This window comes from Camelina sativa, chromosome 5 (genome assembly GCF_000633955.1).
Source record: "Camelina sativa cultivar DH55 chromosome 5, Cs, whole genome shotgun sequence".
In the NCBI taxonomy this organism is placed as follows: Eukaryota; Viridiplantae; Streptophyta; class Magnoliopsida; order Brassicales; family Brassicaceae; genus Camelina; species Camelina sativa.
This window is the reverse complement of record NC_025689.1, coordinates 351,764-375,010: the sequence shown is the minus strand read 5'-3', so window position 1 is coordinate 375,010 and position 23,247 is coordinate 351,764. Positions and strand designations below refer to the sequence as shown.

General features: G+C 39.7%; 9 protein-coding genes and 1 pseudogene across 10 annotated transcripts in view; 7 read left to right on the top strand and 3 right to left on the bottom strand.

Annotated features, from left to right (window-relative positions):
* LOC104784562 lies at positions 522-1,016 on the top strand. The gene has a single exon (XM_010509598.1). It carries the CDS (start codon positions 522-524, stop codon positions 1,014-1,016), a length of 495 nt encoding a protein of 164 aa, XP_010507900.1.
* LOC104784561 (DEAD-box ATP-dependent RNA helicase 24-like) lies at positions 1,080-3,443 on the bottom strand. Its single transcript, XM_010509596.2, has 3 exons — positions 2,704-3,443; positions 1,386-2,614; positions 1,080-1,226 (listed from the first exon to the last, which is right to left on the bottom strand). Exons 1-3 carry the CDS (start codon positions 3,305-3,307, stop codon positions 1,116-1,118), a joined length of 1,944 nt encoding a protein of 647 aa, XP_010507898.1. The 5' UTR covers positions 3,308-3,443; the 3' UTR covers positions 1,080-1,115.
* On the top strand, positions 3,929-4,813 carry LOC104784560 (annotated as a pseudogene).
* Positions 5,438-8,735, top strand: LOC104784559 (INO80 complex subunit B). The gene is made up of 7 exons (XM_010509595.1): positions 5,438-5,735; positions 6,045-6,666; positions 7,016-7,508; positions 7,597-7,697; positions 7,801-7,890; positions 8,000-8,124; positions 8,413-8,735. Exons 2-7 carry the CDS (start codon positions 6,133-6,135, stop codon positions 8,552-8,554), a joined length of 1,485 nt encoding a protein of 494 aa, XP_010507897.1. The 5' UTR covers positions 5,438-5,735; positions 6,045-6,132; the 3' UTR covers positions 8,555-8,735.
* Positions 9,167-10,344, top strand: LOC104784557. The gene has a single exon (XM_010509594.2). The coding sequence runs from the start codon at positions 9,206-9,208 to the stop codon at positions 10,211-10,213; it is 1,008 nt and encodes a 335-aa protein (XP_010507896.1). The 5' UTR covers positions 9,167-9,205; the 3' UTR covers positions 10,214-10,344.
* Positions 10,425-11,862, bottom strand: LOC104784556. Its single transcript, XM_010509593.2, has 3 exons — positions 11,290-11,862; positions 10,820-11,191; positions 10,425-10,719 (listed from the first exon to the last, which is right to left on the bottom strand). The coding sequence occupies exons 1-3, from the start codon at positions 11,738-11,740 to the stop codon at positions 10,529-10,531; spliced, it is 1,014 nt and encodes a 337-aa protein (XP_010507895.1). The 5' UTR covers positions 11,741-11,862; the 3' UTR covers positions 10,425-10,528.
* Positions 12,414-13,513, top strand: LOC104784554 (probable cytochrome c oxidase subunit 5C-1). 2 transcript variants are annotated; one of them, XR_767258.2, is made up of 2 exons: positions 12,414-12,511; positions 13,062-13,503. XR_767258.2 is itself a non-coding variant. In XM_019245593.1 (2 exons), exon 2 carries the CDS (start codon positions 13,090-13,092, stop codon positions 13,282-13,284), a length of 195 nt encoding a protein of 64 aa, XP_019101138.1. In that variant the 5' UTR covers positions 12,414-12,511; positions 13,067-13,089; the 3' UTR covers positions 13,285-13,513. The 2 variants fall into 2 exon arrangements, 1 of the variants encoding a protein (XP_019101138.1); XM_019245593.1 differs by having other exon boundaries at positions 13,067-13,513.
* LOC104784555 (probable glutamyl endopeptidase, chloroplastic) lies at positions 13,489-17,866 on the bottom strand. The gene is made up of 11 exons (XM_010509592.1): positions 17,480-17,866; positions 16,297-17,278; positions 16,075-16,203; positions 15,682-15,981; positions 15,117-15,575; positions 14,920-14,985; positions 14,666-14,726; positions 14,424-14,573; positions 14,192-14,329; positions 13,801-14,093; positions 13,489-13,695 (listed from the first exon to the last, which is right to left on the bottom strand). Coding segments are annotated over exons 1-11 (2,880 nt in total). The 5' UTR covers positions 17,781-17,866; the 3' UTR covers positions 13,489-13,694.
* On the top strand, positions 18,144-18,757 carry LOC104784553 (calvin cycle protein CP12-1, chloroplastic-like). The gene has a single exon (XM_010509590.2). The coding sequence runs from the start codon at positions 18,209-18,211 to the stop codon at positions 18,581-18,583; it is 375 nt and encodes a 124-aa protein (XP_010507892.1). The 5' UTR covers positions 18,144-18,208; the 3' UTR covers positions 18,584-18,757.
* LOC104788725 (PH-interacting protein-like) overlaps positions 20,374-23,247 on the top strand; it is a 10,166-nt gene continuing 7,292 nt past the window's right edge. The window contains exons 1-6 of the mRNA XM_019245154.1: positions 20,374-20,647; positions 21,177-21,528; positions 21,753-21,895; positions 22,305-22,541; positions 22,776-22,885; positions 22,971-23,048. Coding sequence (XP_019100699.1) covers positions 21,191-21,528; positions 21,753-21,895; positions 22,305-22,541; positions 22,776-22,885; positions 22,971-23,048 — 906 coding nt within the window. The 5' untranslated portion in view covers positions 20,374-20,647; positions 21,177-21,190. The remainder of the gene's footprint in view (positions 20,648-21,176; positions 21,529-21,752; positions 21,896-22,304; positions 22,542-22,775; positions 22,886-22,970; positions 23,049-23,247) is intronic.

The following is a 23,247-nucleotide window of genomic DNA, read 5'->3' as shown; positions in this document are numbered from 1 at the left end:
TTTTTTTTTTTTTTTTCCGGTGGTTATGTAAAATTAGAGAGGAAGGAGACGAGTAAAATAATTTCCCGGGTTTACCGACTTGTTAACGTCTATATATTTGGGCCTATAATGGGCCTTCGTTAAGCACTATTTTTGTAATATCACCTAATTAGTGTTTAGTGATCACTACTTTTTTTTTTTTGTAATAACTTGTTAACGTCTATACATTTGGGCCTATACTGGGCCTTTGTCAAACACTATTTTTGTACTATTCACCCAATTAGTAGCAGATTAGTGTTTAATGATTTTTCTTTGCAACATTTTTCTTAACAGCATTTTGTAATAACTTATCTCCTTTTAAAGGTTTTTGGTTATATTATTATGAATCTATAACAGGGTTTAAATTTGGGTTTTTGAGAGTAACCTCTCATGTAATTTAGCTTTTCCAAAAATTTGGCACCTTTAAAAACCAGTCAATTTATATATATAGTTAAACCTTTTTAAATTCCTAACCATCACCAATTAATTTTTAAAAAATAATAATGGAGCCTTACAAAGCAATAATCCTCATCGGAGTTACTGTTTTCTATTATACATTCTCCGGCGTATCCAACGTCCAAGCCATCGGTCGTTCAGTAAAAGATGATATATCCCAAGTCCCTGCTTCCTCACCTGAGGCTTCGCTTCTTGAACCGCCTGTATCATCAATCTCAGCGGTCCCAGCCTCCGCACCAGCCCCCACCTCCACGACGGAGACACCCGCACCCGGACCATCACAAGAAGACATCGACATCGACTTCGACTCGGTCACAAACATAGCAGATCTTGCTCCTAAATTCGAACACATAAACAACTTCGATTTCTCATCAATGAAGATCGACACGACGGCGAAAGATCTCTGCAAGAACACAGACTACAACAACGAATGCATCGCCGCGATTCTGCCTGATTTACAGAAACGAGACGGCGGCGAAGGAGGAGGAGGAGGAGGAAGCAGAGGATTCGAGGCGAAGGATGTGATGCGAATGGAAGCNTAAGAGATTTCAGAGATCAAGCACAGGTTTTTGGATAGTTTCACTCACTTCACAAGAAGATCTATGCAGAGAAACATTAAACTTTTCCTTTTTTGGATTCATCTACCAGTGCAAAGTTTCTCTTAATAATACTAATAGTGCTACAATACAAAATAAAGCTACAGAACGCTTACCTCCTTTTCTCCCTTCACGCTTGGATTTGAACCGTCCATCCTATTGATTTACAAAGATAAAATTTAACTCAAAAACATATCTTAATCTAAGCAAAAACGAAACTCGAGCAGTGGAATGGAGCTAGTAGAATGAACAATTATAGAGGATACACGAAATAATATTTATAAAACGTTGTCAACAAAGGGAAACTGTTATTACCTTCATGGCGAGATCCATGAGTTCTGGAGGTACATTCTGACCAGCAGCAACCAAACTGTTTACCAAATCACCCGCAAATCTAGCTTCTCTCTGCGTAACAAGTGTATAGGCAACCCCATCCTTATCACCAGCACGGCCTGTTCTACCAATACGATGTACATGCATGTCCATATCTTTTGCAATGTCATAATTAACCACGGTCTTGAGTGACTTAATGTCTAGACCTCGGGCAGCAACATCAGTGGCAATCAGCACATGGTAGATTCCAGATTTGAACTTCTGTAAAGTTTCCATTCGCGATGCCTGATCTTTATCACCGTGAAGAGCAGCAACTTTAAAAGAATTTAGAGTAAGCTGAGCTTCAATCTCATCAACAGTGGCTTTTTTAGAAGCGAACACTAATACATCACCCTCATCAATCATTCCAGGGAGCTTCTCAATTAGCCAGGGAAGCTTTTCAGCATCAGAAGGTATTACATTGACAACTTGCGTAATATCTTCATTGGCCATCCCCACTTCACCAACTGTGACTCTAATAGGATCTGAGAGGATTTCCCTAGCTAATTTTTCAACTTTCCAAGGCATAGTGGCTGAAAACAGTAAAGTCTGGCGATCAGGACGAATCTGGCCAACGATAGACCTTACTTGTGGCTCAAAACCAAGGTCAAACATCCGATCTGCCTCATCAAGAACCAAATAAGAGGCTCTCATCATTGTCAAAGCCTTCATCTTCAGCATATCAATCAACCTTCCCGGAGTAGCAACAACAATCTCGCATCCTGCCTTGAGTTCCTTAAACTGCTCATGTTTAGACATTCCACCGTACACAGCAGAGACACGTAGACCATATGCTTTTGAAAATTTCTTAGCTTCCAAGAATATCTGATGAGCCAGTTCTCTAGTTGGAGCACAAATGACACCAATAGGACCTTCGTCTTTCCGAAGTTCGGGCTGATCCATAATATGCACAATCATGGGAAGAACAAATGCTGCGGTCTTTCCTGAACCAGTTTTGGCTATGCCAATAACATCTCGACCAGATAGCACAATGGGTAAAGCCTGGCATTGGATTGTTGTAGGCTTTTCATAAGCTTGCTTTTTGATAGCACTCATAATCTGTGAGGAAAATCCACAATCCTCAAATGTCTTAACTGGCCGATGAACATCAAAACCCGACACACGGATCCCTAACCGCTGACGGTAATCTGAAGTTTCTTGTTCACTCATTCCTGTGGATAAAGAAAACTTAAATCAAAATTTGGATCCAACACCAAGACCTATAAGAAAGCTAGTAACTTTAACGAATAGAGAGACTTACCCGATATAGATTCCGCCTCCTCGTAGAAGTCCTTATTAATGGGTTCGTAATCAATGGAGCTATGATCCAGAGCTGGAATCGGCTCAATCTTCCTTTTATCCACGACAATGGGGTTGTCATCGGAATCATACTCAATCATCCCTGCATCCACGGCCTTGGCTGCAGCATACACCTCCTCGTCAGAGTTATAACCAGCGTTAAGCGCGTCTGCGGCTAGTGTCAAGCCTAAATCCTTCTTCGCCTTGAGGAAACTCTCAATATGATCGTCATCATCATCGTCCTTGTACCTCTCCAGTTTCTCCTTTGGTTTAGGAGGTGGAGCAGCTTTCATCTCCTGGTGAATTCCTTCCATAAAAGCATCTAATGGATCGATCTCATCATCATCGCCACCGTTAGCCGCCGCAGAACCGCCTTCCTCGACGTCTTCCTCAGCTTCTTCGTTTTCTATGTAATCAATGTTATCTAGATCGGCATCTTCGGAATTGTCTCCGCCGCGAGACGACGGAGGGACGTAGAGACGTTGCGGTGCTTCAGATCGCTCGAAACTGTAGGTAGTTTGCCGATTTATGCCGAATTTTTCAATTCCAAACTTCCGATTTGACATACTTCACCTTTGAATTACTCTTCTCTCAGCTATAGCTTTGTTGAGCAAAGCTCTCTCAACTGTTGCTAAGCTTCGTTACGACGAATTTAGGGTTTCGTGTGTTTTTTTTTTTTTTTCCGGTGGTTATGTAAAATTAGAGAGGAAGGAGACGAGTAAAATAATTTCCCGGGTTTACCGACTTGTTAACGTCTATATATTTGGGCCTATAATGGGCCTTCGTTAAGCACTATTTTTGTAATATCACCTAATTAGTGTTTAGTGATCACTACTTTTTTTTTTTTGTAATAACTTGTTAACGTCTATACATTTGGGCCTATACTGGGCCTTTGTCAAACACTATTTTTGTACTATTCACCCAATTAGTAGCAGATTAGTGTTTAATGATTTTTCTTTGCAACATTTTTCTTAACAGCATTTTGTAATAACTTATCTCCTTTTAAAGGTTTTTGGTTATATTATTATGAATCTATAACAGGGTTTAAATTTGGGTTTTTGAGAGTAACCTCTCATGTAATTTAGCTTTTCCAAAAATTTGGCACCTTTAAAAACCAGTCAATTTATATATATAGTTAAACCTTTTTAAATTCCTAACCATCACCAATTAATTTTTAAAAAATAATAATGGAGCCTTACAAAGCAATAATCCTCATCGGAGTTACTGTTTTCTATTATACATTCTCCGGCGTATCCAACGTCCAAGCCATCGGTCGTTCAGTAAAAGATGATATATCCCAAGTCCCTGCTTCCTCACCTGAGGCTTCGCTTCTTGAACCGCCTGTATCATCAATCTCAGCGGTCCCAGCCTCCGCACCAGCCCCCACCTCCACGACGGAGACACCCGCACCCGGACCATCACAAGAAGACATCGACATCGACTTCGACTCGGTCACAAACATAGCAGATCTTGCTCCTAAATTCGAACACATAAACAACTTCGATTTCTCATCAATGAAGATCGACACGACGGCGAAAGATCTCTGCAAGAACACAGACTACAACAACGAATGCATCGCCGCGATTCTGCCTGATTTACAGAAACGAGACGGCGGCGAAGGAGGAGGAGGAGGAGGAAGCAGAGGATTCGAGGCGAAGGATGTGATGCGAATGGAAGCAGAGTCTCTGTTCAAAAAAGCGAACGCGACTCTCGAATACGCAAAGCGTGTGATGGAAGATAGCAAAACGCCGATGACGGTGAAGGAGGCGATGAGTGTTTGCGTCGAGAATTACGAGTCGTTCGTCTCGAGTCTTGAAGATGCGAGGATGGCGATGGACGGTGGAGATTACGGGAGATTGGATTAGGTTTTGAGCGCGGCGATCTCTGATGTGTCGACTTGCTCTGATATATTCGTGGATGTTCCTGGTGTTGATTCGCCGACGGCGTCTCTAGATGAGCTTATGAAGAAGCTCTGTAGCAACGTTTTGGCCATGTCTCAAAAGGTTCAAAACCGTTAGATTTGATCTAAACGTGATCGCCGAAATTTTGAAAGTTCAAAATTTTGCTTACGTTTGTATATATATAATATATGATTACTCGTCTTTTTAGTACTAAGAAAAAAAAAACCCTTGGCAAATTTTACCGGGTAAACCAAAATTACTGTAGGTACATTCCAAACTTTGACCAGTTAATCAGCAAGTTTCAAGTAAATAAGTAATCAACACTCAAAATTGATTGTTTTGTTTTATAATTATAGTTGCAATTATCATTGTCCCACTATGATATTATCATTTTTCCTATTGATAATAGTCACAAGTATACCATTTCATAGTTGTGTGATTTAAACGTAACTTTTTTTCACGTGAGAAGTAAATTATTTTTAAAAAACACGTGTCATTATATGACTGTGACAGAAAGGGCTAACATACACAGACGGAAGTGCGTCTCTTCTTAACATGCGCCGCACCGGCAGGTCTAAAAACAAAGCAGAAAAAAAAAAAACCAACGCAGGCAGAAGAAAAAGGAAACAAACGAGAGAGAGACAGAGTAGAAAAAAGAGAAGGGAAAACGAGTTCACTCTCTGAGTCGATTCACCGAGTCTAAAGAGGAAGCAGCAAACCAAAAAAAAAAAAAAAAAAACCNNATTTTTTTTTTTTTTTTTTTTTTTTTTTTTTTTTTTTTTTTTTTTTGTTTGTGTGGGTTTGGGTATTTCTATTTTTTGTAAGCGAGTGTGTGTGGGTTTGGTGTTGAAATAGCAAAAAAAAATGGTGAAGGAAGAGATAATTAGTCTCTCACCTCCTCTTCCTCTTTACTACTTGTCTTCTCTTCACGCTTTCTTAATTCTTCTTATTCCCAATTCTTTCCCTAACCCTAATTCTCCCTTTCTCCAATCCTCGATTTTTTCCCCTTTTGTTGTTTCTTCTTACTTTCATCATCATCATCATCATCCTCTTCTCTACTCTCCCAATTCGTCTCTCCTGATCAATCGTCAAGGTATTATTATATTCTCTTCGTGTCTTCTCTCTTTTTTTTTTTTTTTCGTGTTGATAGATCAAAGTATTGCTTTTTTTTTTTTTTTTTTGAAAGCTTGTATGGTTCCGTGTTTATTGCTATGATACTTCTTCATTGGGGCTTTTGATTCGATCGTTTTTGTGGATCCGACGAGAGATCGTGGCCTAGTAATTTTCAATTGATTACTCGGTTCTGATTGATCTGGGATTCTGATGATACATTCGTTTAATTTGAATTTCTGTTTTGCTTAATTTGTCTGATGATTCAATGTGTTCTTCTGCTTCTTCTCAGTATTGTTGGAGCTTTGGGGTTTCTCTATTGATCAGTTTATCATCTTGGAGAGCGATAAGAGTTTATATATGATTACAAATGATCTACAATGGAAGACAATGGTGGTGCTTATTGTGATGGTATGAGGAATAATAATACTGTGAGGAAGAAACGTAGCTTGACTTGTCGTCGTCGTCCTCGTCCCGATGGATCAAATCTTTTGACGACACCTTCTTCAGATCATTTCAGCAACATCTCTAGTGATGATATACCGGCTTTTGATACTAACCCTAGAAGGAAAGAGTTTAGTCTTAGCCATTGTATCTCACGTGCTGAATCTATAGCTGTTTCTGAAAGAGGTAACAATGATTCTCGCCGAAGAGAGATCATCAACAGAAACAAACGTTCGACTGAAGGTCTACTTGCTCCTGCTAGCTGGAAAAATGCAACCCGGGAAGATGAACAAGGTAAAGATGCGATCAATGGAAAGGGAACTGGTTCGGGTGAGTTTGAGGGAGAAACTAAGAGAATGAAGCTTAAGATCGGTGGTGTGAGTCGGTTGGTTCATGCTAATGGTTCTTCATCTAGAAAGTCTTCGAAACCACTGAATGATGATACTACTCGGCCTAACCATGATTTGCAGGTGAAATAAGCTTAACTTTTGGATATCTTGACATAGCTCAACTTGTTGAACTGTGTCTCTCTCTCATCCAATGAGATTTATAGTATCTTTTTCGGTTAATGCTACGCTCTTTTCGGGCCTTACGGCCCATAATCTCCTCGGGGTCGGGTTAAATTAGTCTCTTATCCGCTGCTTGATCTCAAACTAGTAAGTGTTTGATGTATATGGACAGCAATCTGAAAATGTTTTCTGAAGTAATTTTACTTTGAGTGGATTATTTGTGTCTTAATTTCCTGTGGTGGGTTTTCTTGACAGTTTAGATTATGCAAACTTTTAATATCTTTTTACATTAAATTTTATTTAATTACAGGAAAGTTCTGAAGATTGTGATTCCCCTCTAGATAAGAAGGCTGATCTTGAGGATGCTGAGATAGACGGGTCTATGACGGGGAAGAGAAAACAAGGAGAGCCAACTGGCTCGGTTCGCAAGAGCAAACGAGCACCAAAGAAACGAGTTTTTGATAGCGATGATGACAATGATGACGAGATCAGGTATTTGGAAAAGCTGAAATATAAGAGAGTTTCTGTGTGTAACGACGATACTGAGTCAGGATCAGGAAGGAGGCAATTGAAGCCATCTGGGATTACAAATGGGGAAAATTCCGGCAAGAAGAAAGCTGTGTCTGAACAGGCGTCCGAAGACATGGATTGTGCGGAGGAACTTGAAGCGGTGTCTGATGAAAAAGAGATTGATAATAATGATAATAAGAGGGAATCAAATTTGACTAGTCGTCAGCGAGCCCTTGCTTCTGGCAAATCAAGTGCGATTGATTTTTCAGATGGATTACCTCCTACATCCAGAAGTAAGATTTTAGTCTTTTTGCTACTTCCACATAAATCTTTAGCAGTACAGGGCTATAATGTATGGTGGCAACGTATGTTGACAAATAGGGAAAAAGGAGACTCTTTCAGAAATGGAGCAGCAATTGAAGAAGGCAGAAGCTGCTCAAAGGCGAAAAGTTCAGATTGAGAAGGCTGCAAGAGAGTCTGAGGTTGGTGTTTTTTTTCTTTTTCTTTTCTTTCTCTGTTGTGCTCTATGCACATTAATGAATTGGCAGATGACGAGAGTATGATCTTTTGGTTTTGTTTTCACAGGCAGAGGCCATTAAAAAAATTCTAGGTCAAGATTCGAGCAGGAAGAAGCGTGGAGACAAAATCAAGAAACGACTCGATGAGTTGGCTCAGGTAATTGGGATAATATAAGCGCATGTTTAACCACCTTTTTCGCTAAACACATTTTTTCTTAGTAAAACTGAGATGCTGAAAATAAGAGTCAACAACATGTGTTCTGCAGGAGAAGGCTGCACAAGAGGAGAGAGCCTCAACTTGCTACATCAGAACAATAATGGGTCCTAATGGAACCACTGTTTCATTTCCAATTGACAAAGTGCCTAGCCTGTTCGATCCCAAACCATCAGGGTATGCTACTCTCTTTTCTTTTCTTTTGCGCAGAGTCTGTTTGGAATCAGACCAAATTCATGATTTGATGTCCCTTAATCTCGTAGCTGATTGATGTGAAAAAACTACACATGTTAGCTACATCATCTTGTTAGTGAGCAGTATAAAATAGATGGTAGGAACTGCTTCAAATGTTATATGCGTATGAAAGATTAAGGAGTGCTCTAGATTAGAATTCGATTTACAATGTTCTTTGGGTCTGTTGCTATTATTCTAAAGGCAAGTATACTTCTTTTTTGGAATCTGCAGTTATCCTCCTCCGCGGGAAAATTGCGCAGGTCCATCATGCACCAATCCTTACAAGTATCGCGATTCGAAGACTAAACTTCCTCTATGCAGCCTCAAATGCTACAAGGTGGTTCAGCAACAACAGCAGATTGCACCGGCTTAGATATATTGATTGATATTTTTTTGATCGAAAGGAGAAGAGATTAGCTTCCTGATTATATATACTACAGAAGACAAATTGTTTAGTTTTTTTACTTTGCTTTCAGACTTCTCTGATCATTTGAACTAGATTTTGTTCATCCTTTGTGACGAGATCGTGGCCGTCCATTGGCTTTACCAAACCATCACATCATAGCCGTTCACATATACAAATCGCCAACGGCTATCTCCGTTTTAAATAGAGATAAAATACGATTTGTTTTTTTTTTTTAAAGACATCATGATACGAAATGCTCAATTATTGAAAAAAAGTGAAGGGATCATGGATTACAAGTACGTCGTCGTTTCTCCGAGCTGTTGTGTTTACGTCTGTCTCTCCATAATTTTTGTTTCTTTTTAGTTGACAATTTTTGTAGACAAAAGAAAGAAACTTATATTACTTGGAAAGAACAAAGGCAATGATTTGTCTATCACTCTTTGTATAATGTTTTAATAATCAAGTAACCTTATTATGCGTGTGTTTAATACTAATAATTCCGTCGATAATGTATTTTAATTAATATGTTGACATGAATGATTCTTTTTCATCAAACCTAACTTGAAACTATGGACATGGCACCCACTCCTTCATCTTTCCTTCAAACATAAACCTTCAATGCCCTCAAAACAAAACCAAAAAAAACATATATTTATAACACAAAAACTGCTTCATGTTTCTTTACCTTCTCGACAATTCTTTATAATCAAGATGATGAATATCGCCGGCGGTGGGAAGTGGCGGAGAGAGGCGGAGCAGCTGGTGGTTAAGCCTTTCCGGCTAGTGACAACAACTCTCCTCAGCCTTCTCCTTCCTCTCTCTTTCCTTCTCCTTAGTCGTCTCTCTTCTGCTTCTTTCCTCTTCTCCTTGATCAAATCTCAGCCGCACACAGAGTCATCTTTCTTCTATTCTCTCTTCCTTGGCGCGAATCCGGCGATCGTATACGTCGTCGTTTCATCAATAAGCGTTTACACTCTAGTTCTTGGCCTAACCACCAAGATCACAGCTGCAGACCCCAAACGTTCGATTGCTTTTTATCCACACGTCAGCATCGCGTGGGTGACACTCTTCCTTGTTCAAGTCTCCGTCGGTTTAGGACTCCAAACAACGATCTCCAACGGTTTAATCATCGGAAGCGAACGCAATTTCTTGAGCAGGCTTGTGTTTTTCTTTGGTCTTCACGAGGTGATGCTTCTGTGGTGCCGAGTGATCGTGAGACCTGTGGTGGATAACACGTTGTTAGGAGGGGAAGACGGTCAACGGAGAGAAGAGACGTTGGTGGAGAGGGTGGCTTTGGCCGTTAGCTGTGGGACGTTGTGGTGGTGGAAGCTTCGAGATGAAGTAGAGGCTTTGGTTGGTGTGGCAGAGGCTAAAAGAGCATTGTTGTTGTTGTTATTGCCCATCGATGGTAACGTTAACGTTAGTTTTGACGTGGGAACGTTGGATTTTGTGAACTGGTGGTTATATTATATGGTTGTGACGATTGGTATGGTTAGGATCGTCAAAGGGTCTTTGTGGTTTGGGATGGTTTTGCTTTTCGAACAAGGTAGAAGAAGAAATCCACGTGCAAGTCCTACTACTTCCAATGTTGTTGTTGATGATGATGAAGGTGACAATAAAGTGTAATTAACACATTGTTTTGAAAGTTTTATTATGCAAAGTTTGTATTAAACGTACTATAGTCTATATATGCGTTTTTATAGATCTCTCTACCAAAATTGAGGATTCCAACTAATCTATATACCAAATTCATAATTTTCTTGTAGTCTTCTAATGCGTATATATATGACACCGAAACGAGTTTCAAGTTCCAAAGGCTTCAACAAATCGTTACAACGATGATGAATGATTATCTAATAGATTAAAAGAAATTGGATAATTAAAGAATCAGATTCTAGTAGAATCTTAAAGAGGTCATAACTCATAAGCAAAACAGAGCATCTAAAACACAGCTTCTACAAGTATGTGTCTCTTCTTAGAGCCAAACCCAACAATGTGGTTTAGATAAACTCTTCCTTCCTTGACAGTAGCGGACGAGACTAACCGATGAACCATACCACTGCTGAACCAACCTGTCACAGAAGCCGTCCGCCACCCGTCTGAACTCTCTACAAGTTTCGAAGACGGGCTACCTGAAAATGAAAACACACACACACAAAAAAATACTTGAATAAGTAATGTCTCTATGGTAGACTTTAATTAAAAACGTTTATAGTAGTAAAAAGATGGGACCTGCAACAACAATCTTGGAAGGAGACAAGAGCTCAAGACCATCTCCAAACCTCAAAGAGCCACCAGAAACGTCAATGACAGTGACTCGACTACTAATATCAGCATCATTACTAACATCGATTTTGAACAAAGAACCGGAGAAAGTGTGGATGACGATAAGGAAGCCGTCAGGGTGATAAACAATGCCGTTAAGAGAGACAAAGTTGTTGAAGTACCAAGAGGAGGCAGGTGGAACGAAGAGATGGCTTCTAATGATGGACACAAGCTTACCATCGAGATCAAGTTTCCATATTTTACCTCCTTTTGCATCAGTGACGTAAGCATTGCCTTGTGCATCAACAGCTACATCGTCTGCGTATGATATCTCTTTACCTACATTACATTACATTGCTCCAATTTTAGGAAACAAATTGAATCTAATCTAATCTATTAATCGGACGGTTAAGAATCGTCTGCGTATGATTACTTACTGTGCTGGCTGCTAAGGACAGTGAGGAAGAGACGGCGCCACGTGGACAAATCGTAGGCAACTAAAGCGCTGAAACGGTTTCCGAGCAAATCGGCGACAGCGAGGAGGAGACGGTTTCTGTGGCGGTCGATAATGAAACCGTTGGAAGAGTTGCCGGAGAGGTCAAGGTCTTTGACCAAAGTGAGTTCCTCGAGAACGTCTTCGGAATCAGAATTAGAAGGAACGACGAGCTCTCCGATACCGCCGCCTCCGTCCATGTAGGAAACGAGGAACCTACGACCAACGTCGTCCCATTTGGCGCACTCGCGGAGGAAGCCGGAGCTGTGGTAAGAGATGACGTGCGTCGAAGGAACGGCTCGCTCTAAGGAAACGAGGTAAGCTATGGGGACGGCGGAGATGAAGAGGAAGAAGAAAGCGACGGAGCGCTTGCCGCAGCAGCACGACGGCGACATGTTTTTTGAAAAGAGAGAGAAATAAATTGGGTGGGGCGAGGACCACCTTAGCCTTATTATGGGAAAAAGTGTGTTATTTTTTTTTTTTTGATTAAAGTGTTGTTGTTGTTGTTTCCTACTTAATGCTGTACTCTTTTTTTGTTGCAAGTTTGGTTGAAGCTTATAAATTCCACACCAATTGGGTTAAGAATCAAGATCGATCATTTCATATGGTTTGGTAGGTGCCATTCACTTCACACTCTTCTTAACTTCCGGAAAATATTACACACCGACACACTTATAGACTGTAGTATTATTATCATAATTCCGTTTTTTTTACTCTTTTAAATTTTATGCCTGTCTATATACTATAATTTTTGAAATGAATACATGTAAAATATTAGAATTCCTGGAGTAGTAGTAGATTCGTAACTTATATTGTATTAAAAAAAAAAAAAAAAAAGAATTGTGTTGCTTTCTTTTATCGGCATTTAGGTGTTTTGAACCTTTGAATATGATTAATGATGATGATGCAAAGATAACAACAAGTTGGGAAATGGAGAACGAAACTCTTATTTTAAAAAAGAAAATAAAAACTTAATGGGCCGTGATCAGATGTTAGCCCAATTAATAGGCTGGATCAGGATCCATCAAACTGAATTTATAAATTTTCTATCAATCATCAGTGTGGTGATTTCCTCCTCTCAGCACCTGAGAATCCTCCGCTTCTTCTTCCTTCATTCGTTGGTTACGGTCGTCGTTCCTCTACCTCCCCACCCACACTCCGACTTGGTAAATCCTTAAAATTAATTAATCTCTCTCCCTCTGTTACTTTTTTTTTCTTTTCTTCTATTATTCGTCTTCTCATTGAATAATGATGAGTGATTTTCTGATTTCAAATTGATTCCTCTTCTTTATTGTGGCGATCTAAGTGATCGGAATCCAGATTCCCTTCTTTTTTTTTTTTGTAAAGTTTATCATATTTAGTAGTTCCTGGGAATATATTTGATCGGTTAGGCTGGAGGAGATTGCTAATTTTTGTCATTGACATTGAATCCAAGCTTTTCATCTCTCCCGATCAAACAAATCACCAACTGCCCCTTTTGACAGTTGGTTTAATATGTATGGACATCTCAATATATATGCAGCTCATATCTAATGCATAGTTTTATTATATGTCCATTGAGAAAATAAACGGTTTTGACTAAACAAGGAACCAAATTGTTAGTCTTATATGAATTGCTAGTTAAATTACATTTCTAACTTTTGTTTAGTGAAAGTTACATTACTGCTGATTCATGCATGTTTTGATCTTTGCTGTTATGCTGTAACGTTTTGGTAGGTTAGAGAGAAAGAAAGAAAGAAGAGACATGGCAGGACACAAAGTTGCGCATGCTACATTGAAGGGTCCTAGTGTTGTCAAGGAGTTAATTATCGGTATGGCACTCGGTTTAGCTGCTGGTGGTCTCTGGAAGATGCACCATTGGAACGAACAGAGGAAAACCAGAGCTTTCTATGACTTGCTTGAGAGAGGTGAGATCAGTGTCATTGCTGCCCAAGAGTAGTAATAATACAGCCGCGCTCCTTAACTGGTTCCTGAATATTTTGATTTCTGTTTTTTGGATTATTTTTGTTTGGATTTCTTAAGAAATAAATCTGAGAAAAATATTTGTCAGTTATATAAACAAATTCAAATTTGCTGTTGATTCAGACGTAATCTCTTCTCTTGTTTTGTTTTGCTGTTTGAGATTATTACAAAAGGTGCATAATATTGTTGAAACTTATTTGATGGAAGTATTGCACTTGACAGAGTGTATACATGTATCAAAAACTTCTTTTTTCATATTATTATTATGAATGACAATGTTCTCTGAAAAAAATAGTTTGTGTTGCTTCTGCGGTTTTCTTTGGTATTTTCTGCTTCTGCAAGTGCATCCGAATGCTGTATGTAGCCAAATAAAGCACCTTCTGGAACTCTGTAAAAAGCATAACCAACAATTCCAAAAACCTGAATCAGCTAAATCGAATGTGAGAAAATCTTGCAGTTTTGTTTTTCTTTCGGGAATGGTGAGACAGTTTACCAGAGAAGTGATCTCCTGAGCTTGTAGTGATCTTCGTGCTCACCAAACTCGGGATTACCACCACCTGTGCCTGCCGCTACTTTGTCTGCAGAATCCGAGCCTTCTTTCGACTGGTCGGGACTTGTATCTGCATCTGATGTGTTTGGAACGCAGTATTTTTGAAGCCAACGGTCGGTTTCCCAGAGTACGTGCATAATGCTTTCCCGTGCTGAGTACCCGTGGCTCTCGTGAGGAAGAACAACAAGACGGCAAAGAGCGCCATGACCTTTTAGTGCATTGAAGAATCGGTCTGACTGTTATACAATGTATGAGAAAGGAAACTAGTTAGAGAGAGAAAATTGGTGTGGGTTAGAATCTAATATTTTCGGGTGATTTCTATTCAACTCATAACCTGCATTGTTAGAGTTCCTGGGTTATTGTCTTCTTCACCATGAATGAGCAAGATTGGCTTCTTGATTTTATTAGCAGACATGAATGGGCTCATCTCTACATAGACATTAGTAGCTTCCCACAGAGTTCGGTCCTCGTTCTGAAAATTTACAGGCATAGTTAAAGGTTAACCACAGATAAGTCAATAATTATCCCAATGCAGACAATGAGACGAAGACAATTGGCCATGTCACCTGGAAACCAAAGGGCGTGAGTGTTCTGTTGTAAGCGCCAGATCGAGCTATTCCGCAGGAGAAAAGATGAGGAGCATGAGCAAGAAGATTTGCTGTCATAAACGCTCCATAGGAGTGTCCCCCAACAGCAATTTTGCTTGGATGAGCCACCTTGGAAAAAGAAGGACAAAACAGTAAGTTTCAAAACTGTTGTGGTTTTATACAGTAGCGAGAAGATGGAATTAAGATCAAGCAATGCTTACTCCACGCCTGACGACTTCCTCTACAGCAGCCTCGGCACTTGCAACCAATTGCTCTACGTAGCTGAGAATGTTGTTTAGTAGTTCACATTAGAAACTGTCAATCTCAAGCACATCTCACATCTAAAACTTGAGTGGTTTGATGTCACTGGCTCCCATTTAATTAGTTTTTATGCTTTCAGCAAACCTTAACCATGAAAATGACATAGGTTGCCATGTTTTAAAAACCAGTGTATTTAAAGAAGATATCACGGTACCTGTCATTAGCCTCTTCCTCACCTTCACCAATTATAGGTATGGTAGGTCCAGATAATATAGCAAACCTGCACGATGCAGAAGAATCCAGATGGTATTAGCTAACACAACAAGCTCGATGAAATAGACTCCAGGACAATGAAGCAGCAAGAAACAGTATCAATGCTAACCAAGCATAGAATTGGAAAATGCAAAATACCTTCTAGCAAGCCAAAGAAGGGCCGACGTTGAACCAATGCCTGCAAATTCATTTGGAGAGCCACGGACTTGACTAGCAGCATCTTTGCTCTTGAATTCACCAGGATAAGACCAAAACAGACAAGGAAGAGGACCGTCTTTTGATGGATCATAGCCTTGTGGTAGGTATAGTGTTGCAGTAAGTTGAACTCCGTCTTTTCGTTGGTACCTGATCATCTCTTTCTGTAATGAAGCCAACTGCGGATACGGATGAGGAAAGTTGGTAATCTGTTGCACTTTCCTATCAGGCCAAAGTTGGAGAGAATATTGGGTGTTTTCAGTTTTAGACTCCTTTGATGTCAGGACTTTCAGCTCCTCCATTCTTAAGTCCCCTTCTTTCTGGTCAGACATCAAGGCAACAACTGTCTCGAAATACTTTTCCTTGTCACTCTCCCAGATTCGTTCTTTGTTGCCTGTATTTCTAGATAAATATTGTACAGAACATTCCCAGTTTGTTACGGCATGAAGGCAATAAAAACACGAGAAAAAGCGCAAGAAAAAAGAAGTCATTGTCTGGTTGGGCTTACATGTCAAACAAGTCAAGGAAGGGTACATTCCCTTGTGGTGTAGCCCCACTTCCGTTCAATAAGACATAAGTGCCTTCATCATTTTCCTTCTTTATCTTTGCTATTACATATGTTCCAGCAGCAGTTCTCCTCAGCATGGTTGAGCCAGGGTCTGAATACACATCTTCCGATGATCTATCAAACAAGATGCGTGGACTGACATCGCTAGATCCAGGAGAGATAACCCATGTCCTTGTCCGTCGTGTTTTATACCATGATTCATAAACCAGAGCTAATGTATCATCACACCAAGAAATTCCTCTGTAGAATTGAAATCGGATAAATGTTAGGACATAGAAGGCTTTGATGAAGTTAGTCAGTTTATTGATAAGATGACATTAATAGTCAGCTTACCCATAACGAAGATCGAGCTTGTGTAACACTTCTGGTTCTTCTCCTGCCAGTGGTTCCGCAGACTGCATATAAACTATATCACGCGGTGAAACTTCCACTTTGGCATCACCTCCATCTTGTGTTTCTGCCCTACATATCTCAAAGAGTTGTAAATTAGTCGATTTCAGATCCCACTTTGAAACGTGTACTACATGTGAATCGCTTTGAATCTCAAATATTTACCAGTAGAGGGTTGAAGGCTTGTCTGCTCGCCAGTTTATTGAACGCATTCCTTTACGCACACTATTGGAGGCAATGGGGATATCTTCAGCTAGGGGCAAGTCACATAGCTGTCTTACAAATCTACCATCAGATGTCCAGACTTCCACCTTCTTTGGAAATCTACCACAAGGTACAATGAAGGAATATGGCCTATGAAGTGATGATACTAACAAGTACTTATGGTCTGTGGAAGGGTCCAACGATGTATACACTGCAGGTTCCCCTACTTCGTTCACTGTACCATCCAGAGAAGCCAATACCAGTTGTGATGTGGCATAGTAGTCGAATAAATCAGCGTCATACTCATCCTTGAGCAAATCTTGGAATGTTCTAACTTGGACAACATTCTTCTTCTCGTTTGACAGAGTTTTGGGACCAGATGGGACCAAAGGTTTCTTTGGTGGGTCACCACGAGATGAAGGGATTGTGCTCACCAGCAAAGTGGAATTATCAATCCAAACAAAACTCTCAAAAATCGCATTGAGATGAATATCTTGCGACTTAAACAATGGTCTAGCAACTCCAGTATCAATATCAGCTACCCATACAACTGGCTTACTACTGTTTCCGTTCTCATCGACCCGGATGCTGAAAGCGAGATGCTTACCGTCATTAGACCATGTGACAAAGTTAATCTTACCGCCATCTGGAATGCCAGTGATCTCTTTCTCTGGACTCAACGTACCATCAGGCAATAACTGATGGATTCCTAAACCAGTGTAGAATGACATCCTGCTTCTGGTGTTGCAGTATCCATCGATTCGAACACCTGCAAGCTTCTCCTCTGGTCTAGCTAGATCTGCCAGCGGGGGCAATGCTCTCCGTTTGAGAAACAATATCTTATCCCTTTGTGGTGAAAATGATAATGCAGGGACTGGTGGGGCATCTACAATATCTCTGATCTCAGGCGGAGGAAGACGATACCCTGTGCCTAAAGCCAATTCTACATACAGTAGTTCAAACACAAGCAAACAAACAAAAAAAGCAATCAAACGCGATTTCTCTGGAGATTTGATTTCGATTTCAGTGACGAGCAACAACACTAACTATACACACAAAAGTATTCAAATCCAAGTTACAATTCCAAAATCCTACAAAATCGAGTCCTAGGTAGTAGAATCGGCTTAAAAAAGGATTCAGTTACCATCATCTTCAGTTGCAGTAGCAGAGGCTGAAACGGAGCCATTAGAGCTGCTACCACCGTCTTCAGCACAGACAGATGCGAGACAACGAAGCCTAGTAGAAGCAGAACGTGAAGACATGGAAATGGTGAACGGGTTTCCGGAGATTCGATGAGCTCTTAGGCAACGGCGAGCACGCAGAGTCGAGAATCCGGAAAGCTTGGAAGGTAGAAGGAGAGAAGCAGACGGCGACGGAGACGGCGGAGATAAATGGCAGAGAGGAGAAAGAGAGAAACGATGACAAGCTTTGTGAAAGCGCATCATTATTAATTATTTTTTTTAAAATACTTTTTTACTTTTTCTTTAAAGTGCGATGATAATAATATTCCCTTATTCGACGGTTCACTCAACAATACGAAGAACGACCGTCCTCTTCTCTTATCAACGACGACTTGTTTTATTTATCAACCATGAAAATATCGGCTGTTTATGTGGGCCTTAGCGATGGCCCAACTAGCGCTTCTTTTCTACTATATGGCCCATTATAAGTCAGCCGTCCAGGGGGTGGAATACTTTTTGCGCATTAAAGACACGTGGCAAAAGATGAATGGTTCTTAGAAGATAAGAGGATTTGTGATCACAGAGTTTTGTTAAGTAACGTGAACCGATAGATAGAGAGAGTATTTGTATATTTATCTTCATTCGTCTCTTTACATTGAAAAAAAAATCTCTCCTCCATAGTCCATCCAACGATGACAACCATAGGTGCATCTGGTCTAAGCGTGGCGACTCCACGAGTGGTAGTTCTACCGGCGGTTCGTGTATCAGCTCCGGTCCGGTTGAATTACCCGTGGAAGTTGGGTTCGATGAACAGGATGGTTGTGGTAAAGGCGACATCGGAAGGAGGGATATCGGACAAGGTGGAGAAGAGTATACAAGAAGCCAAGGAGACATGCGCTGATGATCCGGTGAGCGGAGAGTGTGTGGCGGCGTGGGACGAGGTGGAGGAGCTGAGTGCGGCGGCGAGTCATGCTAGGGACAAGAAGAAAGCTGGTGGCTCCGATCCTTTGGAAGAGTACTGCAATGACAATCCTGAGACTGATGAGTGCCGTACTTATGATAATTAATAATGTTTAGGTATGGTCAGATCTCGATGTTTTTGTTGATGTTGTTGTTGTTGTTGTTGTCCCTTGTTGTGTTTTGGTTTGGTTTGGTTTGATGATTGTAATGTGATAATGAAATATCAGAATATGGATAGTACAATTACAATACATATACCAGGAGTATATTTCTCTTACGTTTTTTTTTGTTTCAAGTGTTTTGTTTGGTTCAATTGCCCTTATAGTGTTTGTTGTGTGGAGTTGATGAAAAATCTCAACTAGAATTTTGATGAATCTGATGATTTTTGCGCTCGCTCAAGTTCGGATTTGGGAGTCTGTTTAAAAGCTAAGTTGTCAAGCTTCTCCTATCCGATAATAATATTGGATCGAGTGTTCGATTTCGTGATTGAAACTGAGTTCAGAATATATATCAAACTTGAGTATGTACTGAGATTTTGTATCATTAGAATGACCAACTAAATCACGAAAGCAAAAGCAAAACATCTACTGTTTGATATCAGTATTCGTGAATCGCAAAAGCCAAAGACACTAACTTGTCAAAGATGAAAATAATGACAACATAGGGATTCCAGTTACTATATATCATGACTGTAAACCAAAGATTATACATCTCATATTGATATCAAACCAGGAGGAACAATTGGTGGACCCTTCAATACCCAAGATCCGAAGAGTCGTGGAAAGTTTGTATGTCCACACCAGTTTTGATTATATAAATTTAAGCAGACTTCCAAATCCAAACTTTGTGATTGATTTACAATCTAAACGAAACCGTCACTAGTTGCCTCCAAGCGGTAGCAATCCATGCAATAAATAGAACCAAAGCAGCAGCAATCCATGCAATAAATAGAACCAAAGCAGCAGCAATCCATAGGCCTTTGAGGCTGCTACTTCCACGGGACCACGGAAGACTCTTTCCCATATCAATTTGCACGACTTGGCAATAACTTTGCACGACTAAAGGTTATATTAGTAAAGGTTTAAATGAAATTACAAATGTTGTTGTTGATGCTGTAGTATATGGGTCGCGTAAATGGGCTTTCTAAAGCATGGGCTAATAATAATGTACAAATTTGATATGTAGAACCAGCTTACGGCCATCTAAAAGGTGATGAGAACCAGTAATTGAAGGTTAATGAAAACTGAACTATGTTAATTTGATACCAAGAAATTGCAACCGAACTATGTTAATGAAAACTGAAATCTGTACAATTTTTTTATTTCTATATATAATTGTGAAGGTTCAGTAAATGGATTCAAAATCGTTTCTCTTACAGAACTAAAATTGTTTTTATTTATTTATTTATAAATGGTAAATAACATGAGTGCTTGCTTCATGCTCCTCTTTCGTGTTTATTTGCAATTTTGAATTCGTTCACTTATATATATATTTTTGGCGGTAAGAAAAGTAGATAGTAACAAGAAATGCGTCAGAACCACCGTATCAGTATCATCACCCAGTTAAAATCTGAAGATAATAAAAAGGTTATATATGCGAAAACAAGAAAAATGAAACCGGATCTATTACTATTATTATTTGTCGGCCTGGCCGCCATTTAAAAACAGAAAAGTCATTGATACCCCTACAATACTCAGGCGGCATAAGAAGATGCCACAAACAAGTAAGGGGTGTATCTGTCTTTTGCACTTACGAACCCGAGTTTCCTTTCTTCTTATTGTTTTTTTCTCTATTCTCAAATTTGTATTTTCCAGAAAAATCTTACAGCGGTAAATAAAGAAAGAAATATTAAAAACAAAAAAAAATAGCGTCACTGGTCTTTTTTTTTTTTTTTTTTTTTTTTTTTTTTTNGTTTCGTTCATCCCTGTTCTCGCTCGACCTGGCGATGTCGTCGTAACCAGGACAGAGACGCTCTCAATTCGCAGAATGTAACGTCGTTAATCATTCGAATTCGCTGCTTCGTCTCTCTGGGTTTCGTCCTTTCACCTCCTCATTCGAATCGTTGAAACGACGAATCGAAGATTCCTTTTCTCTCTCTATCCCGACCAATCAACTGCTGCTGAGTAGCGTAGCAGCTTCTTGACCTAAACTTAACCCTAACTTGTTTCGAGGTTAGCTCTTTACTTGCGTTTCTCCCTTCTTCTTCTTCCTAGCTGCGAAGTTTTTAGTTGATGGTGGTGAGTGCTTTTCTATGTAATTGGATCTTAGGGCTTTTTTTTTTTTTTTTTTTGATTCGGGAATAACTCGTTGCAATCGCTTTTAAGATTTTGTCTCAGTGGTTTACGATCCAATTCCTTTGTGATGTTTTATTCTTCTTTCAGTCTCTTTCGTTAGGGGAAACTCTTCTTTCAGATTTTGATTTCAATACATTGACACAACTGATCCTCCCCTGTGTAGGAAGAACCGATTTAGTTAAGTTACCTCAGGTTCCAATTTTTCAAAAAGGCAACCCTAGTTAGTTTATTAGGTTAGTGGGCAATTCTATTTCCTACATATATATGTCTTGGTTTTATTAAATGCTTGAAAATGTCATCTGTGGTGTTTCTGTACTCGTTGCTACTCTAAATTTTTCTGATTAAGAAGACTATCTTTCACTTTGGCAATGGCATTTAGTTTGACTAGTGCTACTCTCTTCCACAGGCGGCGTTATCATCATGGAGTGGATACCCAAATCTATTCCTTTTATGGAAGCTTCGAATTTGGCAAACGTGGTTTCAGGAAATGCAACTCTTGAGCCACATGAGAGACTTGTTTGCCATTCTTCGCTAACTGATGTAGATATGGACCTTAGAGAAGTCTATTTCCTGATTTTACATTTTCTTTCTACTGGCCCCTGTGAACGCACCTTTGGGCACTTGAGAGACGAAATTTTGGAGAAAGGGCTTTTACCCCGTAGATATCATTCCTGGTGGTCAAGAAGTGGCACTTGTACTGGGCGTCCTGACGATGATGGCATCTCCCTTCCGTTGAGTTATGATAATTTGATAGACAGGTACAGTTTCCTTTCTTTGTTTTGCTTTCTCCACTCTTTTATTCTTGAGTTACTATGGAAGCCTTGCCATAGCTTTTTGAAATGTTCTGTTACTTGTCTCTCAACATGTGCGCTTTTAATTATGATATGTCATACTTTGTTCGAGGTCCGTAGTTGTGCCCAAGTATTTTTCCCTTTCATGGCTTCTGTCATCATCTTTTTTTTTTTTTTTTTGTTACTGACAGGTATCCTCATATCGAAAAGGATCACTTGGTGAAGCTTCTCAAACAACTTATTTTACCTTCACACATGAGAGTTGAAGGAAATGCTCCCAATGCTGCTGATGTTCCAACACTACTGGGATCTGGCACCTTTTCACTTGTGGATCGTACGTAGTAATTCCTATTCATCTACTTCGTTGTGCATGAATTTCAAAGCTTCATGATTTTTATATTTATTTTGCTTTGAAAAGACATGGTACTTGGGCGAAATGATGTTTGGAAATCAGGATATTTTTTTTTCTTTTTCTTTTTCTTTATGTATTTGGATCTGGGACTTGAAAAAAATCACATACATGAACCTGATAGTGGCTCTAGGACTGTGCATTTTAGAATTTATTTTTGTGGTTTTGGTTATCTTTACTTGGTGTCATGACTTGAATTTGGAATTCTGGTGAAGTAGCCTCATCTAGGAGAAGTGTCCACGTATGCTTTTACTTTGAAAATCTCTTTAACCTCTCCAATTCTTACCCTAGGTCCTTGTTACTTAATTGTTAATTATTTTTCCCCTATGTGAAGATAAAAATATAGAGTCTCAGAAAGCTAGGCATGTTGCGTCATACTTACGCTGGCCGCATATGCATGCCGATCAAGTGCGTGGACTAAGTCTCAGGGAAATAGGAGGAGGTTTCAGAAAACACCACCGTGCTCCGTCCATTCTTTCAGCATGCCATGCTATTGCAAAACCATCAACAATGGTTCAAAAGATGCAAAATATAAAGAAGCTCAGAGGACATCGTAATGCTGTCTACTGCGGTATGACCTTCACAATACATCCTTTCTGTTTAATCTCTGGTTTGTTGGAATTATATACCTTGTTATGTTGCATTTGCAACCTTGGAATTTATAGTAGTCTGTTTATATCTTCTGATTAGAATATCTGGAAGTTGTAATGCAGTATGTCCATCATAGGAGCACCATTTATTGTGACAAAATGTTTTTGTTAGGTACAAAAGTAACAGTATGACTATCTATACTTTTGTTGCACAGCTATATTTGATCGTTCTGGAAGATATGTTATCACTGGTTCTGATGACCGGCTTGTCAAAATTTGGTCAATGGAAACTGCGCTTTGCTTGGCTAGCTGCCGCGGGCATGAAGTGAGCTATTGTTTTCGATATTTGTAAGAAATAGGTTGTGGACTGTTCTACTAAAATTAGTCTCGCCTATGCATGTTATATGTAGGGTGACATTACAGACTTGGCCGTTAGTTCAAACAATGCATTGGTGGCGTCAGCTTCAAACGATTTTGTGATCCGAGTGGTAAGAATACACTTCTAGTCTTTACTGTATTACTTGTTTTAATTTATTTATCAGTTAGAGAGTATTGATTCTTATGACAGTGGCGGTTGCCTGATGGAATGCCAATTTCTGTATTGCGGGGCCACACTGGAGCTGTTACTGCAATTGCATTCAGTCCCAGACAGGCGACTGTTTACCAACTTTTATCGTGAGTTCTGTT

What these genes read in the sequence shown, in the direction of transcription:
- LOC104784554 (XM_019245593.1), top strand. Translation starts at nt 13,090, where the DNA reads ATGGCAGGACACAAAGTTGCGCATGCTACATTGAAGGGTCCTAGTGTT.
- LOC104784559 (XM_010509595.1), top strand. Translation starts at nt 6,133, where the DNA reads ATGGAAGACAATGGTGGTGCTTATTGTGATGGTATGAGGAATAATAAT. An exon ending in AGGCTGCAAGAGAGTCTGAG is followed by an intron (nt 7,698 to 7,800) that starts GTTGGTGTTTTT and finishes TTGTTTTCACAG; the next exon opens with GCAGAGGCCATTAAAAAAAT. An exon ending in GACTCGATGAGTTGGCTCAG is followed by an intron (nt 7,891 to 7,999) that starts GTAATTGGGATA and finishes TGTGTTCTGCAG; the next exon opens with GAGAAGGCTGCACAAGAGGA.
- LOC104784553 (XM_010509590.2), top strand. Translation starts at nt 18,209, where the DNA reads ATGACAACCATAGGTGCATCTGGTCTAAGCGTGGCGACTCCACGAGTG.
- LOC104784561 (XM_010509596.2), bottom strand. Translation starts at nt 3,307, where the DNA reads ATGTCAAATCGGAAGTTTGGAATTGAAAAATTCGGCATAAATCGGCAA. An exon ending in GGAGGCGGAATCTATATCGG is followed by an intron (nt 2,615 to 2,703) that starts GTAAGTCTCTCT and finishes CTTTATCCACAG; the next exon opens with GAATGAGTGAACAAGAAACT. An exon ending in TCATGGATCTCGCCATGAAG is followed by an intron (nt 1,227 to 1,385) that starts GTAATAACAGTT and finishes GTAAATCAATAG; the next exon opens with GATGGACGGTTCAAATCCAA.
- LOC104784557 (XM_010509594.2), top strand. Translation starts at nt 9,206, where the DNA reads ATGCCCTCAAAACAAAACCAAAAAAAACATATATTTATAACACAAAAA.
- LOC104784555 (XM_010509592.1), bottom strand. Translation starts at nt 17,780, where the DNA reads ATGATGCGCTTTCACAAAGCTTGTCATCGTTTCTCTCTTTCTCCTCTC. An exon ending in TACTGCAACTGAAGATGATG is followed by an intron (nt 17,279 to 17,479) that starts GTAACTGAATCC and finishes TACTGTATGTAG; the next exon opens with AATTGGCTTTAGGCACAGGG. An exon ending in AGGAAGTCGTCAGGCGTGGA is followed by an intron (nt 14,574 to 14,665) that starts GTAAGCATTGCT and finishes TCTTTTTCCAAG; the next exon opens with GTGGCTCATCCAAGCAAAAT.
- LOC104784556 (XM_010509593.2), bottom strand. Translation starts at nt 11,740, where the DNA reads ATGTCGCCGTCGTGCTGCTGCGGCAAGCGCTCCGTCGCTTTCTTCTTC. An exon ending in TGTCCTTAGCAGCCAGCACA is followed by an intron (nt 11,192 to 11,289) that starts GTAAGTAATCAT and finishes AATGTAATGTAG; the next exon opens with GTAAAGAGATATCATACGCA. An exon ending in TTCCAAGATTGTTGTTGCAG is followed by an intron (nt 10,720 to 10,819) that starts GTCCCATCTTTT and finishes TTTCATTTTCAG; the next exon opens with GTAGCCCGTCTTCGAAACTT.